The sequence below is a fragment of the Podarcis liolepis genome (genome assembly GCF_965112155.1).
Source record: "Podarcis liolepis genome assembly, chromosome: 13".
NCBI classification, from domain to species: Eukaryota; Metazoa; Chordata; class Lepidosauria; order Squamata; family Lacertidae; genus Podarcis; species Podarcis liolepis.
Genome location: NC_139573.1, coordinates 58,302,675 through 58,324,109, shown reverse-complemented (window position 1 = coordinate 58,324,109; position 21,435 = coordinate 58,302,675). Strand labels below are relative to the sequence as shown.

Genomic DNA, 21,435 nt, shown 5'->3' with positions numbered 1-21,435 from the left:
CTAAAGTGACCTCCCTGGGGCATCAACCTCAGTGTGGATGGAGGTCCTGGGCTGACCAGACAACAAAACCCCCCTCTTGGCCTTGCTGGTGTGGTCTAAAGGAAAGCAGAGACAGGTGTTTAGCACCAGCTGGGCTGCAGGAGTTGTCTGAAGGAGGTGTACAAGGCACCACCCAACTGTCTTAGGGATTCCACTCTGGATTTGTGTAGGGTTTTACTCCTTAGCCTTTCTTCTCCCCAAGACGTCCTTGGTGGCTGAAGAATACTGTTCCAGGTAACCTTAAGATCATTGGATGGAAGAATGCTTTCCATCTTTTCCACTCCAACTGCTTTTCAATGTTTTTAACTATAACTGATGTTTTCAATCGTAATTGTTTTTTTGAATTGTTTTCAAATTTCAGATTTTATTTTATTTTCTGCTTTGTTTGCTGCCCTGGGCTCCTTAGGAAGGAAAGGAGGGACATAAATTCAATAAATACAGTAAATAAAAATATTGCCATTAGCAATTATGCTGTGGTTTCATTTGCTGTATTAGTTAATGTTTGCAATGTTGTAGCATTTTGTACGCAGCCCTGTCTTGAAAAAGAAAATCAGCAAAAACAAAATACTTCTAGTTATCTTTGAAAGGAAACGAGCCACCTCTTGATGACCTCTTCTCAGAAATGCAGATTGGGGGGAAATTCAGGATGGCTGAGGCATTATCATTCATTCATTTCATTTATATCCCATCTTTTCTCCAAGAAGCTCAAAGTTGGCATACATAGTTCTTTTCCTCTCCACTTTATCCTCACAACAACCCAGTAAGGTAGGTTAGGCTGAGGTTAGGCTCAAAGTCACACAAGGAGCTTCAAAGGCCTAAACTCATTGCCAAGCCAACTTCCGGGGTGGCGCCATCGGTAATGGCGGACTCCCTCTGATCTGGAGGGACCAGCTCCACGGGAAACGGGTCTTTTCCACTACTTGCGAAGCGGGGACCCTTTCAAAAATCACAGGCGGATGAAGCCTGTGACCATGGGACTCGGCGGGCACCTTTAGCGCGCCCCCAACCCGCAAAGGAACCCACTAACGGGCTCCGGAGCGAAGAGGGGGAAGTGGCGCGGTGCTGAGAGTCAACTGCTTCTTCCGTGGAGCGAAGCCGCACAGCTGTTGCCGGAGAGCGCTGCCTTTTTCCTGGGACAATTTGGCTTTTAAAACAATCACTGTGAGTACTTAAATTTCGGACAATTGGACTCTAAATAAGGACTTGCGAGTAGAAAGGAAAATTGGACTTAAAAGTTTATTTCAATTTGGCACTGAAACAGGAAGATCTAAACAGGAAGTCAGCCTTCCGTTTCTTTGTAGATAGATTAAAGCAAAGACATGGCAAACTAGAGTTCAGAAAATCGCTTGTAAAGGATTAACTTTCACCATTTAGGATTGTTGAACCCCCTTTGGAAGCAGGAGAAGTGGGGGGGGGTTGGACTGTTTAAAGCTGCAGAAGTGAGTGTAAAGCAAAGTAACTTTCCACCGTCTTGATCCTGGAGCGGGGTGTCAGGACTGACGTTTTTTGAAGCTCATTGACCAGAGACAAACGTTTTTGACAGATAGCTAAAAGAAGAGAAACATAGTGATTCCATTGTTCCCTTTCGCATTTTAAAGGAACAAATATTGACAAAATAACTGAAAAAGGAAACTTTGTTGTTAGATCTGCCTTTAAAAGAAAAGAACAAATAGAAGTTTTTCCCCTAGAGGGAGCCTGTGAAACTGTAACCAATTCTGAATTGGGGAGCTTGCAGCTGCTACAGATTACGATCGTGGGAATAGACTTCTGACCTTGCAGGACAATGTATTCAGAAGCTCTGTTGTGTGCTCTCTGTAAAACAAGTGCCCTATTGGAACAGCTACATGAGAAGACGGACTTGATGACTGATGCGATCAGAAATTTTGAACAGGCAGTGGGAAATTATATGGAGCCCACCCAGGAATCAAATCAGGAGTGTGCCCTGACAGAACAGATGAGGGAAGAGGATGTTGCTGAATCTTGGGCGCCAGAGATGGAGGGAGCTGCGGCCCAGCAGGAACATGAGTTTTTGGATTTGACAAATGAGCTTGGAAAAAGCCAGATTTGGAAAGTTTGGCTTGGCTTGGAAATGGGGGGTTGGATAGACCCCCCTATGCAGGGATGTTTGGACTTTTCAAGTCTGGTAATGGGCCGTGAGATGTTTGGGGTTGTGGGGGCTCTTAATTTTGGAGGGACTTTGAAACAGGTTCTTAAATACCACATGGAGTTCAGTGTGGACTATGGAAAAGGGACTGATTTGTCGAGAAGGGTCAAAAACATTGTTAAGCTGGAGTTCCCACGAGTGAAAGGAGCAGGAGACAAAGGAAAATATAGCTATAAATATGAAGAAGAGCCGCGGAAGGGACATGGAAGGGACTTAAGGGCCTCGGATATAAGATTACCAAGTTAATGCGCTAGATTGATGGGACTGACAAAGAAAGGACTGACAAAACCCGGTACCAGGAGGAAGAGACGCTGGATGAAGATCAGATTGTTTTTTTGTTTTTTTCTATTAGGATTGTTTTACAAAATTGATGAATGTTAGAAAAATGTTGGAACGAAATTATTTGGCTTTAGTAAAAATATTTAAAGAATTATGTAAGAATATTATGGTTATGAGAAATTGGTAAAAGACTTAAGTTTTAAGCTTTAATGTTTTTTATAGTAAGATAAGATTAAAATAGATTAAGGTAATGTAATGACAGAATATTATGAAATATGGAAAGGATTTGCTGCGACAATTAACAACTAGGATACAAAAAAAGGGAGGAGGAGGAGGTCAAAGAAAGAAGGTAATGACAGTTAAGGTTTTGAGAATATTGGATTTGTTTTTAAATGTTTGTGGTATATCTTTGTCTTTTGATTGTGTTGTGCTATTTTTTAATTTTGATTTTTATTATGTGGTTTGTTTTTTCTTGGTTTTTTTCCTTTTTCTACCTTGTTTTTTTTGTAATTCTAAAAAAATTTCAATAAATATCATTTTTAAAAAAACCTCATTGCCAAGCCTTCGCGTGAACGAAGCGCAACAGAGTGTGGGGTGCAGACCATCAAGCAAACTGAGGCTTCAAGTCTCTCCTTTGCTGCTGCTGCTGCTGCTACCTGCCTACTCTGGGTTCTTTAGTGGCCTCTGGAAGAAGGGGCTTGGTCGCAAATGCTGCCTGTCATTTCACCCCAAGTTGTAGTTAGCACAAGCCACAGTTTCCAAACCAACTTCAAAACGGATGTTTCCTTTTCTGGCTTACCAGTTACAAACCACAGCTTGGTTCTGATGTCTGAACTAAGCCTATTGCAGTATAATTACTCACAGGACACATGATCCCCCACCACTGCATTTGAAAATGTTGCATGCTTTCAAAAGTAGCCCCACAAATGTGTTTCCCCCCACTCCTAGACAGAAAAGAGAGATGAAAGGACTTCTACCAGTTTCTGACACAAATGCCAATTACCCTCTCAAACATTCAAAGGCAACTGTCTTAAATGTTGTAACAGAGCTATTCGTGAGCTCTAGAGAGCTTTAAAAAATAAATGAATGAATAAACAATACAGTTAGAAACGAGCTTGTAACCAGAGCTTGTCTTTGCAAGCCTCCCCACCTAGCAGAGCACTCAAAGTGCCCACCTGCATCGGTCCCAGGTGCAAGCCCTCCCCAGGGTGGAAAAAGGCCCTCTGGGTCACTTCTGACACAGAAAGCAGTACTGTGACCCAGGTTCATTTGGTTCGGCTGGGAGATGGGGACTGGGTATTTTGTTGACTGAATCCGAGCGCAGACAGGATGAGGTTTCAGTGGCTGGCAAGTCTGGGATTTAAAGGTGCCAGCCTTCTCATTACCAACAGGCTCCAGCCCTTCTATCTGGGCATGTCCACAGGTTTCGAGTTCACCTGAATTCAGCAATGCACATATAGTACCAGCAGCCAAGGAATGTGGGTTACCATAAAGGCCATGACTGCAGGCGCTAACATCCTGTTACCGGCACAGTTTATGTTAATTTTAATCCTGAATCCTGCCAACATCGTACACCATCCCTAGTGAAAGTCAGCTGACAAGGAGCAGGAGCAGCACAACCCAAAACAACACTGTGATCGCTGTAGTAAAGAAGAGACACTTATCACTGGCCTCAGCCTGCTGCAAGGATCTCCTTTTCGTTCAGTTTGGGGTGGCAACAGAACTGAAGAAGTGGTGAGCAACAAGGCCCCACACTAGCAAGCCTGCATGATGACTAAAACACACAAGGCGCTGGGAACCAAAGAGATCCTAGGTGAGCTTCCAAACTTCGTGAGCCATGCAGGCTTCCAGAACAAAGGATGTGCTAGTGCAGGGCTTCTGAAAGGGAGCAGTACAGCCCCTGGGGAATCACCTAGAGGGCGCTATGTGGCAGGGGCCCCCCAACAAGCACATCAACCACTTATCAACATTAGGAAGAACTTCCTGACAGTAAGAGCTGTTTGACAGTGGAATTTGCTGCCAAGGAGTGTGATGGAGTCTCCTTCTTTGGAGGTCTTTAAGCAGAGGCTTGACAACCATATGTCAGGAGTGCTCTGATGGTGTTTCCTGCTTGGCAGGGGGTTGGACTCGATGGCCCTTGTGGTCTCTTCCAACTCTATGATTCTATGATTCTATGATTTACAACTGACCGACCTACAGCCCAGCAAATGCCTTCCTCACTTTGCATTTTAAGCTCTACTGCTCTATTTTTATAGGGTAGGGCAGGGGGCACTGGGGGTGAGTTTGTGGAACTGAGGGGGCAGTGCCCCTTCCAAATGGGAACCACTGTGCTAGAGGCACAATGAAAAGCAGGAAGGCCAAGGCGTGAAGGGGTTGAGGAGGCAAGTTCAACATAATGATTAGAAAATTCATCCAAGTCATTTGACCACTGTCTCTGGTTTGGTTTCCTTCCTATTTTTCAGCAAACAAGATACCCTTCAGACAATGCTAAAGGAATAGTTTTCTCCCTTTAATTTGTAACCTGGGTGCAACTTACTACCTCCAGTCACCCAATCGCTAGAAGCAGGCAAAGAGACACATGGTTTCCCAGATAATGGGAAACAGAAATCAAACTACAGTGGTGCCCCGCAAGACGAATGCCTCGCAAGACGGAAAACTTGCTAGACGAAAGAGTTTTCCGTTTTGGAGGTGCTTCGCAAAACGAATTTCCTATGGGCTTGCTTCGCAAGACAACAATGTCTTGCGAGTTCCTGCTGTTTTTTCCCCCTCCCCCCTTTTTCTAAGCCGCTAAGCCGCTTATCAGCTGATCCGATCAGCAGATAAGCCGCTAAAAGCCGCTAAAAGCTGCTAATAGCGCTAATCCGCTAATCCTTCAATGGGCTTGCTTCGCAAGACGAAAAAGCCGCTAGACGAAGAGAATCACAGAACGGATTCTTTTCTTCTTGCAAGGCACCACTGTACTAACAATGTTGTTTTGCCATAGCACTCAGTAGGTGTTTCTCCTGTGTTCCTGTGTGTACGACAGTTGAGATGTACAAATCAACAAATGTACACCCTTTCATACAAACACTAGCACCAGTGTTCAATGCAAGGTGTGTAAAGGTAACATGTATCCCTAACAGGAAAATATGGTGTTAGGAAGATGATTGGCTGACATTCATGAACTCTGAGCCAGCAAGGGCCCTTGCCTAAGTCACACCCGCTTCCATGGGATCCCCTCCCACAATGAGTCTACTGCCTTAGCCCTATGATCACCAGCTGCTCCTGCCCCTCTTCCTCTTCATTCCAACCACCTGCTTCCTTGCCAGGCAGACAGAGCCACAGAGCAAGCAGGAAGGACCCTCCTTGCCCCATCAGGAGGAGCACCACCTCCACTGTTGTCAGGGAGAGATGGGTGGGCAAGCAAGCTGGTGAAGAGGGCGAAGAAGAGCAGGTGCCTCTTGCTGGGGTGAGGGTCCTCCCATGCCAACCTTTGACAATGGTTCTGGGAGGCCACCAGAAGCGCTTACAGAGCAAATTTCTCAAGGATTTTACTAGGCCCAAAGACTGAATACCCCACTCCAGATTACATTTCTAATTGTAGCAGACTCTGACATCTCTGTGTAAGGGGAGGGGGCTGGGAAGAAGCAACGGGGGAATAAATATTTTTCTACCCTTTGAAGGCCACTAAGAATAGAACTAGATTTGCCTTCCTCAACCTACTGTTTATTTTTATTTATTTCATAAAATTTATATGCCACTTGATTGTTTAAAAAACCCTCAAAGCGCTTTACAAAAAGAATAAAACAATAAGATTATCAGTAAAAACAGCTAGGTAAATAATTAAAATCAGTGATAAGTTAAAACCAGATTAAATCACATATCAGGACAGGTTTGGTGAAAGAGGGCAGCGAAGGCCCCTGGCAGGGAGTTCCAAGGTGTGGGCACTCCCAGACTAAAATATCAATTTCTTGCAAATGTGGGACATGTATGATGTACCTGTAACAGCGCCCGTTCCGCAGATGGAAGCCAACGAGGGGCCATCTTTGGGGTAATGTGTCTCTAGTCATTGAGGCCTTTCTATGCTAATAGTAATACCTTGAACCTGGCAGCCACTGTCGGTCTCTGAGCACAGCTGTGATATGCGGACAAGGTTTCACGGCTGCCAGCAATTGTGCTGCACTAATGGCAGCTTCCCAATTAAGCACAAGGGAAGCCCCACACAGAGCCCATTGCAGTGATCCATTCTTGATGTCATTAATGCATGGACTATGGTGGCCAAACCGCTACCCTCCCAAGTGTTTTTGACAGCTGCCATCAGCCCCAGTCAGCATGACTGCTTTGTTTGGTGCTTGTCTCACCGAAAGGAGCTAGGATCCCAGTCCCATATACAAACCACAGATCTATGCTGTCATCTTTTATTATCCTACCATGATTAAATTATTTTCAGGTGTCTCTTTTCAAATGACCTTCCCCTCCTGCTCCTAACCAAGAGACACCAATTGCCCTCCCTCCCTCCCTCTCTCCTGACAGACAGGTCTCAAAGCCATGGACAGATATACTTAACGGGAAAGCAAGTACACCCCAATACTGAGAATATGAGCAAGAGGCAGATGTTCTACTCACCCACAGAGACCGTAAGGACTTCAGCAAGTTTGGGCAGTAATAATACTCCATTCTCACCAGAAGATGGAAAGAAAGTGTCCTCCCCCACCTCCGTTTGTTTTGCTCTTTAGTAGAAAGTCATAAGCATATCAGCCCAATTAAAGGCACCATGAATAATTCAGAGAGCTGCTCAATAGGAGGAAAGGATCTGTGCACCGTCTGTCCCTTTAACAGGTGGGGCTGCTGGTGCTAAAGCCACTTCCAAGCCTATTTACATTAACCAACAAATGCTAGTAGATCACCAGCAAGAGTGCAGCTGCAATTTCAATTTCCAATTATACTTCTGACCAAAACTTCTTTTTCTGAAAAAGGCCTGTTGAGCGGATACAGGCTGCAGTATATGGCAAAAGGAGCAGCCCTTGCTTTGTGGCTGACTGACCTCATTTCCCCTGAGCTGCAGACCACAAAAGGGGGTGGGGGAGAGGAACAGGCTTAGCATAAAAACACTTTTCAAATTAAAGAAGGGGATAAAACTATTCTAGAGCATGGAATAGTCCTGCGCTCCTCTGATGACCAGCAGCACTTGCAAACAAAGAACCAGCAGTAAACCCTACAAATTATTCATCAGCTGCTCTGTATTCCTCTGCATGCAGCTTCCTAAGCAAAGGCTGCGAGAAGGAGGAGGAGAACAGCTTTGTCACCTCTCAAGATCTCAGGTGTATGAGAAGAGGAAGAGGCAAAAGAGAGGTCAAGATGCTGCTGCCCACACTTCTTTGAGTCACAGACTGCAACCTGCTTAACCCTGGGAGCCTTGCCCTACTCAATGGGGCTTACTTCTGAGTAGACTTGCAAGAGTAGCCAGGGCCAGATGAAGACCTTGAGAGGCCCTAAGCACTGGAAAGATTCTGCCCCCAAATATGTAACTCAAAATAAAAGCAATACTAAACCATAAAATAAACACATGAGATGATCTGATTTCCTCTTATTATTTCAATCTACATTAGTAAGACACAACCCTGGTTCATGTAGGTGCAGATGAGTAATAAAAAGAGAACGCGAAAGGGGGGAAAGAGTGTGCAATGCAGTGTAAGGAAGTTTTACAAAGTTCTCATTTTTCCCATGATAATGATGACTTCAACACTTTTTCTTAAATATCAAATGCTAAATATCACATTTTTGGGGGGTGCCCCTGCTTTGCTGGTGCCCTAAGTAAATGCTCATCTGCCTGCTAGGTAATCCAGGACTGCCGGCAGCCTCCCCTGCTTACCTAAATATAAGTGCTGTAAGTCAGCACCCAGAACCTTGGGCACAAGGTAAGCAGCAGTTCTTACAACAACAGCTGAGCAGGAGCCGCCCTCGGAGCCGCCCCCCCCCCCACCCAGGAGGACTTCATCTGATAGCAGTGGATGTGGGGAGGGCTGTGTGGAAGCAAGAGTTTGCAGGTAAGACTGGGGGGGGGTGTCACTGCAAAAGGCAGAATTGCCTGTCCTGTTTTTCAGGTGCAACCAGCTGACACAGATTAGCCCTTTCCAGGGCTGGGATTAGCGTGAGGAAATCTGGACTCCCACAAAGATTAAGCCCTGTTATGATTAAAGTCATCTACTTCCATCAGCCAATCCCAGTGTGCAGTGCTGGGTTCATAGGGAAAAGACAATCGTGCACTTGGTGTACTGAAGCAAGAATAGGAGAGCTCACACCATCTGAGGGCACAGGTTGGAGCACACAAATGAAAACCAAGAGACTTTTAAGTGAAATGCCCCGTGCATTGTCTGTGCCCCGCTGGATTTTGTCGGCTGCAGACAACATGGCCAATGGTCAGAGATTAGGGAAGCTGGAGACCAACATTGGGCAGTGGGGAGGACAGTTTCCAGCATTCACCTCTCTCCCACAGTACATATAAATATCATCATAATCTCATGATTTCCCTTTTCAGCAACAGTGCAACATTATGATGAAAGCAAAACCCCAAATCCACCCCCTTGTCATTACCCCTTAATGTAAGGAGATGGAATTTCATATTGTTATTAAGAATATTTTTTAACGATTGAAATTGGGTGACGTTTCAAGGGTTTGGCTCAACCTGTTGTTTAAAAAGGTGGGTTCTTTACACACACACACACACACACACACACACACACACACACACTTGAGCGATAAGGTTTTAAAGGGAACCTTGCCCAGAATGAATGGATAAAATGTTGAAACGCCAATGTGGTGGCACCATTTAGGACTGACATACACCAAGCACAATGCAAACATACCTTGGCTTCCCATTAGTAAGAATCTCACTACCAGACGAGAGATTGATTCACTCAGAAGACAGTGAGCCAGATTTTATATTGTTTCCTAGCTTTTCAAACTGGGATTCCACCAAGGCACATCAGAGCTCTGCCACAAGAAGGCTGATAGTCACAGACAAGTTATCAGACAACCACTGTTCCTGGTCTTCCCCTGTTAACATGAAGCTCCAAGGGATGCTGGGAATGTTTCAGGGCAACCTCGCAGGACAACAATAATGCCCAATCAAGTTTACAGGCATCCCCCCTCCCCGAGACTGGATCCTAGAAAGCACTCCCCAATCTCTTGCCCATGCACGGACATCACAACATGGACACGACAAGAGCCCCCCCACCTGCCAAAGTTAGCACAACTTCCCCAGTCTTAGTACTCCATTGCTAGCAGCTGCTGAAAAAAGCATACAATTTTCTAAACAAAGCAATCCTTCCAGTCACCACATGGTGGAGTTGAACACCCAGGTGATCAGCAAATCTTTGATTTAAAGCACACTTTTGAGTTTCCTATTTGCAGGCACAACTCTGAAAAGCTTCCTCCTCAAGGATAAGCACTTAACTGGCAGTTTACTACTGTCACCAGCGTCCCACAACCCATCAGACACTGTTCCTGTCCTTTCATCAATGCTGATCAACAGCAGGACCAAATAACACCAACTTCCACCTCTGCTGTTTATGCACTGGCACCTCAGAATTCAAAATTCAAAAACAGAACACTTAATTCTGAAAGGGAGAGGCTGGAAGGAATATGAAGCAACACTTGCGCCTCACACAGTGAGATATCATTCCCAGCCACAACATTTAATATGCTTTAGCCCCTTTTCTGGGACAGGCGCCTGTTTCAAATGAGTTCTGCACCATGGTCAATTTCATAAGGTAATGGAGAAGGAATGGCATTGATTGCAGGCATTCTGGCAATTATTTTCAAATACTTGCCTCTTAATTTCACCTCATACATCCAATTATAGCTAGTTACAACAACTCACAAAAGCTTTATTTATTTACTATTAAATTTATTTACTGCCCTTCATCCAAAGATCCTAGGGCAGTTCACAACAAAAAAACACAAAATGAAAATATAAAATATATAACGAAGACAAAAACAAACCAATAATCTCACTTCCACAAACATATTTCAAAAGCTACAGAATGTTCATCAGCCAAAGGCCTGGTTGAAGAGAAACGTTTTTGCCTGGTGCCTAAAAGTAGCCAGTGAATGAGGCAGGCGAGTCTCCCATGGGCATTCCGCAAATGAGGAGCTGCTGCAGTAGCCTTTAAGATGACAGCAGGCTCACTAAGTCTTGCCTTTGAGTAAAAGACTAACTGCATGGCTGTTTCTTAGGTTCAGTATTCCAACTCTCAAGAGGGTTTCTAGATAGTGATAATTCAAAGTAGCCAGCAGAAAACTTCCGATTGCCTTTTTGTTTTTTGAAATCTGGCTTTACTTTTTAGATATTTTCAAACTAAAACCTATTCTGTGCTTAAAATTTTTTTTTAAGAGAAAGGTTCAAAATGAATTGCATATTTCACAATGTTTGGGGTGGGGTGCGGATATTCATTACATCTATGAATAGAAGGGAAAAGTACCAAGCAAATTTGTCTACCAGATGGCTCAAGACTAAAGTATGCTTTTATCAGCAGAGCAAAGAACACCTTGTTTCACTTGCTCATGTCTCCCTCGCTATCCACTTTGTTGAGCTTGATCGCCTATTCTAAACTTATGCCATATTCTCCTCCATCCCAACCAATCACGCTGAGTCAACAATAGGGCTGGGCAATATCTGATTTTCAACATCGTGATATATCACCAGATCACTAAGTAGCCCCTTTTAGAGGCAATCCAGCGATCTAGGGGAGACTCATTGCGCCCTCAGCAGCCCCACAGAGAAAGGACTGGCGCAATGTGATTTAGCCAAGTCACTGGCCCACTCTAGACCAGGAAACCTTGGTTGAGCAAGGCTACGGAAAAGAGCAAGGCAGGGGGGAAAGCACGCCTGCACTCATAGCAAAGTGTGTAAACCATTCTGTGGGCAGTGAAGCTCTGAGACCTTCAGTGCACCACATGTACGCAACTAGATTTGCAGGCCTGGGGGGGGAAATCAAAGAAGAAGAGAACCTACCGCTGCCCAGTGGTCAGTCCTTTTGTCTTTGTAAAAACTGTGGCTCCTCTTCTGTAGAGGAAGGTAGGGAGAATTTCTTGCTCCTGAGCCATCACGGTCCTGCTTGGTCCATTCTTTGTCAACATCCTTTTAGAGAAAGAAATTTAAAAGAGAACTGAGCTCACCAAAATCAAGACCTTGCTTTAATGCCATGAGTCCTTGCAAAGTTTTTATATCTGCCACTGCAGAGAAGTGGCAGAAGGTGTGGGTTTGTCTGCCCATCTGCACAGCTAATACAGCTTGCCAGTGGTGCACCCAAGGCTCAGCTGTATGTGCTGTGCAGATGGGGCAGACAAACCTTGTGGGGCATCATAGATGACATGAGAACAAAAAGACCTAGAATGGTCATTCCCATCACCCTTTGCTCATTCCTTTCAGTAGCCTTCCCCATCTTAATGCCTTCCAGATGTTGCTGGGCTGCAATTCCCATCACCATGGACCACAGGCCACCCCGGCTGGGGATGATGGGAGTTGGAGTCTAGCAGCATCTGAATGGTTCCAGTTGCAGAAGGCTGCCCTGCAGAATACAAGCTATACTCAGTGACTGGTTCTGTAATGTACCTTTGTCCTTTCAAGGAGGAAAGAGTCCCGTTGAGATGTCCTTTGTTGGCTCAGCTGACTGTCCATAGATTCTGGTGGGAAGCTTTGACATACTCTGTTTTGGTCTTGTCTTCCTCTTGTTTCTGGCCCAGAGGGTAAACTGCCCCTTGCTCTGGACTGGCGACTCTTTTCAGAGTACGAACGCTTTAAGTCTGGTAGGTCACAGGCCAAACCAGATGTGGCGCGACTCCATTTGGCTCTGCTCTTGACTGCAGAACCGTCATTCTCCAAAGAACTTCCACCTGCACCAGTTTGCTTCTTATCAGCCCCACTCACGTCAACACTGGTGCTCCAGTTGCCCTCTGAATGCACAGCTGACAGTTGCTTCAGGCTCACATCCTTCCCCAAGGCACTGTCACTGAGTACCTTTGGGGGATGAAGGACAAAGCTTTTCTCCAGTTCCACATCCGTACTGACAAGACTGGAGACCTGTGAATTGTAGTAAGCATATTTTGCACTTTGGTGCCTTAACACGAGGTCCTCTCCTTGATCATCATCAACAATGAATGTTTTTTTCCTAGTGCTGACTGGATCTGCTGCAGGTGAATACTTTGGTTTTTCTGCAACTGCCCTTGCCTGGAAAGGAGGGCTGAAATTCACATCTATGGCCTTGGAGGGATTCAGCTGCTGGCCACAGTTCCTCAACAGCTCTCTCTCTCTTATGCAGATTTCTGTGGCGTAAATATCCTGCCTAGTGCTTCCTGGAGAATTCCTTTTATGTGCCAATCTCTCGCAAGGAAATGAGCTGCTATCTTCAGGAAGACCACCCTCTTTCTTGCCCAGAGCCACAGAGTCCTTCTTAGAATCTCCTTCATATTGGGCCATCAGTGCATCAATGTCAAGAACTTTCGACCTGTAATAATCAGAGGCCTTACCTTTGGCCATACTGTGGCTGTGGTTGCTACACTTCTTTTGCCCTAAATGCTCACTGTCCCAATGAAGAGGTCTGAAATAGAAGAGAGACTCTGGCCCTGCTAGATGCAGGGGATCTACTTCTATAACCCTCGCTTTAGCATCCTCTAGTCGCTTCTCCGGAGCCATCGAGTTCCCATCTCTGGTCTCAGTTAGTGTATGTTTAAATGTTCCTTTCTTTGGAAGATCTGAGGCACTACCTTCTCCCCCTTCAACCCAGTTCTTTTTAAGATGCCTGTCCAGAGAGACATGTGCATCTGTGAATCTTTTACTATATTGGTAATTTGGGGGATAGGATCTTCTGGAAGTACTAGTATTGGGAGTAACTGAAGCATCTTTGGCTAGTGAAGAAATGCGTTTGCTTCTGAGAGGATCAAGTAGTTTTCCAGAGATATTTGCGTTTTCATCAGGGATCTGGTAAGTAATAGCAAAATATGTTGCCTTCGGCTCTGAAGGAGAGAGCTGATTCTTAAGATCATTGTCTGGACTGCTGGGAGTGACTAAACTCCCATCCTGTGGCTCTGCTCCACACCTGGGTTTTGGGTTTCTCTTTGCAATCAATTTGTCATGAAGTTGCAAGGAGTCCCGTCTGCTCAGGGCTTTGCCACTCTCCTGGGCCAGAAGCCCAACTTCCTCAAACTGGGCAGCATCATGAGGCAAGGTCTTCCTTCGCCATCTTTCTGAAGCTTTTGGACCAGAAACATGATGGCCGCTTCTCCTGACCATCTCTTCTCCACTGAGCTGTTGATGTTGGTGTACTTCAGCTTTGTGCTCCAAAACATTCCGTTCTTCTTGGGCACTGTATGCCATTGAGCGTGTCGTTAATCCAAATGCTTTAGATTCTTCTTTCTGCTCGTAAGATATTGCAGGGTCTGCCTCTGGGTGGGGACACTTGCTGCTGTGCTTTTGCCACTGGTAATGGGTCATCCCACACAGAGAAGTCTGGCTCTCCTGCTTACTGGTAATGGGTGAAGAAATGTTCTGACCACCATTTGCTCTGGCTTCACAGCCATCTGTCCTGTCTGGACCTGCTTCAAAACTCTCTGGGAAGCGTTTCAGCATTTTGGAACTCTCCATCTTACCAGCAAGAACAGCATCACTTTTCCTTTTTTCTGTCCCTGAAGATAGCTTAGAGACTGTGTCATCTGTTTTCCCCAAATCCTTCTCTCTATTAGTGAAGTATGAAGCTATCACAGTTGCATGCTGCTGTCCAGTCAGATTTTTATCCAACTCAGCTCCTTGCTTGTGGGAAACATGTTGGCTTTGGGAGGCACTAACTTCTTTCAGAGCAGTTACCTTTGTTGAAATTTCCTCTGCGTCTCTTGCTTTGAAAAGGAAAGAGTCATCTTCCCAGCCATCACTCTTAATGTCGGAGCTACAGGTCCAAGAGGCATCCACAGCACTCCCATCTGCTTTTCTCCTCTCTTTCAAAAATCTTCTGCTGCGTAGGGTTACAGCCTTATCCTCAGGAACAACTGCAATTGCCTCGCTTTGCACCCTTTTGCCAACTGTCTGGAGAATTTCATATCTTGGCTCTATCCTTTGGTACATTAATGAGTCCTCCACATGCTTTGCAGTGGGTTTTTCATACTTGTCTTTTGCAGTGTATATCTCTGATGCCTGAGGAACTTTGTTTTCATTTGAAATGTTTGCATTTCTTTGTTTTCCAGGATCTGCTGATATATGAGCCTGCCTGGAGGACACTTTCTTTGGGTTCATTTTAGCCTCCCGAGCTTTTTCTAGCCATGACTCCTTGCCAAATCCTAGCTGCCCCTCAACAAGCTCATTCATTGCCTGCAATGTAGACTCAGCTTCAAAGTGATCAGCAGCTATGTGGTGCCTCTGCACATTGTGCTCAAACATGGTTGCTCTGACAGTTTTAATGCACACATTTTCTATAGAAGGCTTGGAATGTGTTTTCATGTCATGATCTGTGACCAAAGCAGGACTTTCACCCTGCAGAGTGACATTTTGACTCTCTATGGCAAAACTACTATCTCTCTCAAGGTGCCCATCTCTGTGTGGGATTTTTAAAGGCTGCTGTAGCTTCCAGGGAGTACCAGCTGAATGGGCTTCTCTAGAATCTGTTGCCTCATCCTGAAACAATATAACATTAGAAAAAGATATTTTAGAGCGTTTCTAAATGACATCTTACACATATGCCACTCCTGTGGCACTAAAAATAAATAAATCATAAGAACAACCTTGTAACATCCCAGAATTTTATACCAACTCACAAGTTTGGGGCTTTTCTTAAGAAGTTTGTAACATTTCAATAACAGGAACAGAATCTTTCCTGCAAATGGTTTTTGGACTGTAAAACTATAGCAAAAATTGCATGCAGTAAAATTGGACTATTTTCCCCAAATATAACCACTATTCTCCTCTGATTTGGATGGTGCATGGTTTCATCCTGAAGGATTCAAGCCTGAGCCAATTTCTGCTGAGCCCTGCAGGACCAATGGGCAGTATCCAACTAAGTTCTGCTTAGAGTAGACCCACTGAAATTAATGTACTGAAGCTAGTGCTTTAATAAAATTAAAGAGGTGCTTTAATAAAATATTCAACAACTCTATTAAACTGTTATTTTTCTCCATAGTGAGACCGAGCTAGACTGAGCTAGGAGAGTACATCACCAGCCTATCTGGGACCTCATGAAAATTTACTAAAGCGTGGCAAACTTTAATTGACTGAGATTTAAAAGCAAACTGAACATCTTTTTTAAAGATATAAAAATATGCCTTGACACAAAATGAGAAACAACAAGTCTAACAGTGAAACTTCTGTCCATATCCAAGTATCATTATGACAAATGGAATGAAATGTTTAGAGAGAGTTAATTGATGGCATAATGATTAAAACAAACTAGCACTATTCACAGGAGAAAGAAGAGAGGCAGGGAACTCTTTCATAAAAGGCTACTAAGCTTACTGAGGCATTTTCCTATCTTATGCTTAGAAACAACCATACACATGAGCCAAACACCCCTAAATTAAGGATTTTTCTTTGCTGCCTAGTTCAGCAAAGGAATTAGCAAGCTAAGCACCTTAGGATTAGGTCATTCTTAAAATGCACAAGGTCCACTTCTTGATCAGGCATATGCACAAGCAGAGCCTGACACAATGTCAAAACAGGCTTACATTTAGAAGAACCAAACCCTACAAGGCTCTCTCACCTCCTGAATGCCTGGCGTTTGACTAACAGGCTTCATGCTTGATTCAGACTGTCGCTCAGGCTTCGTGTCACCAGAAGTCACAGGGTTGGAAAACCTGTTTGCAAAGATTCCACTGAGATAAAAAGGAATGATCTAACCTGAGTAACAAAATTACTAGCCATTTGCTCCAATACAGGTTCATCAGTACATTACAGGTAAACAGCATATTAATTTAGCAAACTTCCAAAAATTCCAAAGCAGCTTTTCATAAAGGTCACTGGAAAAATTAAATTTAATAGCAATGCCTCCACTCCAGAAAACCCTGACCTGTCTTACTGGCCATGATGTGTAAATGGATCTAATTCTGTCTGCCCTTTGCCCCAGACCTAATGAGGGCCAGCTCTGGATCTAAACAGAGCAGGCACAAGACAATGAGCCACTGGAGCCTGGCCCAGCAACCACCTCCTCCCTCCCTCCTCGGCACCCTGACCCCCCCCCGCCCACTCCCCCGCCCACCATGACAAGCAGTCAGACTGGGGGGGGGGGCACCTTTGTCCTTCCCCTGAGCCACTCCTGACAAAGTGACAACAGGTTGCCTCAGCTTCAGTCTGAGGAAGGAATTGATGGTGCCATGTGCAGGGCTGCCTGAAAGAGTGCTTGTGCCAAAGCCACTTTTCTGCACTTCTAAATGCAATGAAATTAACCTGTGTTTTAAAGCAGTGGTAGTCCAGGCACTCTCTGGTCAAGCTCATCCACAATACCTCACTCTGAGCAAACCTGGGAGAACCCATGCCACTGCTGTGAGAGGGCCGGCAAGCAGAAGGGGGGAGCAGCAGGTGGGCAAGAGGGAGAGTTAGCCGTGTCAACCCCCGTGAACTGCAGGAGCAACTGGCCCCATTGGCACATGGAGATGGTGTACAATCTGCTAGCCCTCCCATTAAAACAGCTGAACACACTGAAAATATTGCCCATTCAGCTAACAAAAAAATAAACCTATTAGACTCATTCACATACATTTGTTAGTTTGATAGAACTATCAATGCTTGGTCCTACCTTACATTATGAATTTTGCGTTATTAAAAAAATCATTATTTTAAAAATCAAGGGTAATCCTGCTTCTTTAAGGCTGTGCTGAAACCTACAGGGAATCACAGCCCCCAACCAGAACCCACCATTTTAAACAGTGTGCTGTCAAAGGGCATCACTGACACTCCTTTCCACACCAGCAACTGCCCCTATCAATTTGCAACGCAAAATGCCAATGCTTGTGCAGACAAATAAGATTTCAAGAGCAACTGAGGCAGTAGGAGAATAAGAATAGTGGAAATGTTCTAAAAATAAAATTTTATCTGAATTTATGGAGTTTACATCTAATTCTTCCAAAACTTACAGTTTGGTCAAGTCTGCAGAAAGAGGCCGCGAGCGGAATGACTGGCGCAGGTTTCCTGGCTTGGTCTCTGTATTTTCAGCAGTTAGTTCTCTGATCCTCTGCTGGATGTTCATAATTTTGTTTTCTTTCCCAGGACTTTCTGGGAAGGATTCAGCATTCACTGGAGGTGCACAGCTTTCAAATGCATCTGGTAAATTCACAATTTTTTTTATAGTGCCTTCCCTCAAGCTTTTGTTTTTGGTGTCTGAAACATTTGCAGAGATTTCACTAAAGGCACAAGTTCCCTTGTGGTTTGGTGCCATTCTCTCTTTGCCAGACAGCCCTTTGCTACGGGGTGGCTCTGTGTTTTTTCCTGAAGTTGCTGCAATATCTGTTTCTCTCCCATTTTCTTCCTCTTGGCTGTTAAGTCTCATCTCCCATAGGTATTTTCTGTCCTTTGCAGAGACTTGATTCAAGTCTTTTGGAGTGTTCCGGCCTAGGGACCCAACTTCATTTGAAGAGGGCTTCTGGATTTGAGCAGTAGGTTTACTTTTAATACCCAGGCAGTCATCAACCTGAGTGGCACTTTTCAAATGTGACTTGGAAGAATCCACTTTGTTTAACCCTTCTGTTTCACTCTTGGTCCTCAGTTCAAATGGTCTGCTGCTGCCCTCATTGGTAAGGAGGTTCCTCTCCTTGCTTTCAGATGGGCAAGATTTCCTTTGAATTGAAAAGTCTCGGATTTCAAATTTTGCTGTAAGATCCATGGATAGTGGGCGAGGCTTCCTAACCCAGGACTTTTCGGGATTAGGTTTTTCATCAGAAACATCAGTTCCACAGTGCTTTTGATCCTTTAAGGACTCCAGAAAAATGGCAGACACTGGTCTCTGTTTGGGCCTTGGCTGCTCCTCGCTAGCCAAACTAGTGCTGCTCTGCTGCTTTCCAACATTTTTAGGCCTTTCCTCAGTAGCACCTGAAAAGGACTCTTCCCTTTTGAGAGATCTGTGAGGGTTGCAGGAGACAGGCTTGGACTCTGAGGAAACAGAAAATTGCCGGTGAATGGCAGCACCTTCAGGTCTTCTGTAGGACATTTCTGATTCTGAGGGAAGCTGCCCCTCCTGCGCCTGTAAAGTGCTGTATGTTTTCTCAGAAGATAACTTCATCCTTGTTTCCTCGGTACTTCTGGTTTCAAATAGGATTACTGTGTTAGCCTGGGGACTGGAATAAAAGGGCATATTTGCAACAAACTCACTTGTGCTTTTGTTCTCAATTAATTTTTGTTCTACCAAGGGAGGAATGCTTCCACTAAGCAGTCCCTTAGCATCTTCCACATTGTCTTCAACGTTTTTGGCAAATGCAAAGGGTCTGCGGGCGACATTGCCAGGTTTGGCTGTGGGGACAGGAGCTTTCACCGCTGCAAAAGTGTCCCAAGACTTCTCCCTTGAGAATGGCTTTGGAGTTAATCGTGGCCTTGAAGTAGCTGGAGGCATTGTTGCTGGTCTCATAGGGTTCCCAAATGTGCTCCTTCCTTCTGAAATTTGTGGGGACACAGAACTTGGATGTTCATTGGACTTGTTGCTTGTATCAGAAAGACTGCTGGCAAAGGTGTGTTGAAGTGTTGCCTCGTTCACAAGCTCCCTTCGATTGGTCAGGGATGTCAGGACAGAGCTGACTTCAACTTTCGTTGCCATCGCTCTCATTGCCATCCAGGGGAATTACAAAGAACCCGTGAGGAAGAACATGCTATAAAAAAGCAATAAAATTAGGTGTTACTGCCCCTCAGTTCAACAAATGGGAGGTGAACAAGCAGACATGGATATGGGCAGAAATGGACGGGTGGTGACAGGATTCTAACAATGTTTTTAATATCAAGAGTTTCTTATTTGGAGTCATCTTTGCCAATAAATATTTTTGTGGGTACCTTTTGCCCACATAAATGATTTCCATGTAGAAAATGCAAGTTTCTCAGATTCAGACAATCATTCTCATTTGCAAAGGCACACTTGTAGTTGAACATATTGTCCCAGCCCAGCCCTCTTTGTTGTCTATTTCCACTTGATTCCCAATGCACTTTCCATCACAAAAACACAGTTGCAAATATCCGAAAGGAAGGAAGGAAGGGAGGGAGGAGCGGCATTTGAAATCCAATGGTGCGTCAGAAGCGAACGTGTGCTTCCAATGAATTTGTTGTAGTAACATCAAACCCACAAGACACTTTCCAGTACCCCCCCCCCTTTCACACAAACCACACTGACCTTAGTCTCCCTGGCCACTGGAAAAAGAGGCAAGCTGGATCTGGAGACATTCTGCAGAGTCCTCTCCATGCATCACATGAGAAATGTGTTGCTCCTCCTCCTGTGAATAACAACAGGTCTTTTTAAGAAGACAACATTCAGAGGCAAAGGAAGATCCTGAGAACATGCAAACGCACATGCTTTACTCAAACTGCTGTGTAACCTCTCCACTTGAGCTGTGTCGCTCATAGGACGTCTTCTTAGGATACTGACTGACTGCACAACTTTGTAAGGAAAACGGCAGCTGGAACTGAGGAATCAGCAACAAGACCAAGAAGCAAGGAAGGGTGAGGAAGTGACAGAAATCTAGAAATCTAGACTGATGCAGCACAGCATACTTAATTTCAACAGGCTCTAATAAGGATGATGAAACCAGATGGCAGGAACGTCTCTCGCTTATGTGAAAGTAATTGTCTAGCTCTTTCTTAATGGTGTTGTTGAAACCATAACAGTTAAACAGGATTTTGTTGACTTAAAATTTTTGTATTACATTTTTGAATTCTGTATTTTTGTGACAACCTTTGCTGGGAGCCTTTCTTGCTGAAGGAGGTATAGAAATAAATGTCAACAATTACTGTACATTTTAAAGTGTCATCCGTTTGCCACAGGAGCCTGCCCTCTTGTACTCTGCGAAACACAATGTGTACATTTATGTTACTAAATATACTGTATATACTCGAGTATAAGCCGACCTGAATATAAGCCGAGGCACCTAATTTTACCACAAAAAACTGGGAAAACTTATTGAATATAAGCCGGCTCACCACACCACAAACCTCCTGGTAGGCCGGAGTGCTTGTGTGCGCATGCACACACGGCAGAGGGGGCTTCTCTCTCCCCCCCCCAGCCCCTCCTGTCCCCCTGCCTACTTAGGGTGCTGCCGAGAGGCAGAGGCTGGTGGCGGCAGCGGCGGAGGAGGAACAAGAAGCCCGAAAGCCTCTGCCGCTGGAAATGCACTCAGGTGGGACCCTCACTTGAGTATAAGCCAAGGGGGGCTTTTACAGCATATAAAATGTGCTGGAAAAGTCGGCTTATACTCGATTATATACGGTATATTATTTTCTTTCATTACTAAACAATAATGTCACCCATATGATCTCTCTGGCACTTCTAGGAAGGGCTGGGAAAGAACCCTGCCTGAAGCCCTGGAAAGACGGTACTAAATATAACGGCAAGTCCAAGGTCTGGATTTGTAGCAGGCGATGTTCCAATAGAAAAAGTCACTCTCCATCACCATGGGAAGTGGGGTGGGAGTGTGGGGTACCAGACCGAGAGCCGCTTGCCTAGCTGCTCTATCTCCTGTGCTTCCATGAGCTCCTGGCAACATTGGATGGCACTGGTTCCTTTACGGAGCAGCTGGACAGCTGGACAAGTGGAGGCAGAGGTGGGAAGAGTCCCCAGCATCTCCTGCTAAATACTCAGTCAGCAGCCAGGGATCGCACAGCCTGTGGTCACACACCCAGCAGAGAAAGAAGGGAGCCACCAGATTTTGCCTTCCCGTTGCAGCAGTGACCTGTTTGTACTCTGCAAAAGACACTGATTGAGAGACTCTGCTGCAACGAAACATGTGAGGCAAGTAACTGTGTGTAG

At 44.9% G+C, this 21,435-nt stretch overlaps 1 protein-coding gene across 7 annotated transcripts in view; it reads right to left on the bottom strand.

Annotated features, from left to right (window-relative positions):
* KIAA1671 overlaps positions 1–21,435 on the bottom strand; it is a 128,709-nt gene that overhangs the window by 79,233 nt on the left and 28,041 nt on the right. For 6 of the 7 annotated variants that reach the window (XR_014518412.1, XR_014518413.1, XM_083470902.1 and 3 more), the window contains exons 2-6: positions 19,807–19,906; positions 17,573–19,294; positions 16,204–16,297; positions 12,078–15,125; positions 11,478–11,603 (exon numbers count right to left, since the gene is read on the bottom strand). Coding sequence is in view for 5 of the 7 variants with exons in the window: in XM_083470902.1 (XP_083327028.1) it covers positions 11,478–11,603; positions 12,078–15,125; positions 16,204–16,297; positions 17,573–19,257 (4,953 nt within the window). In the remaining 2 variants the exon portion in view is untranslated. Of the gene's footprint in view, positions 1–7,087; positions 7,154–11,477; positions 11,604–12,077; positions 15,126–16,203; positions 16,298–17,572; positions 19,295–19,806; positions 19,907–21,435 lie in introns of those variants that run through there. The other variant, XM_083470904.1, reaches the window with a different exon arrangement.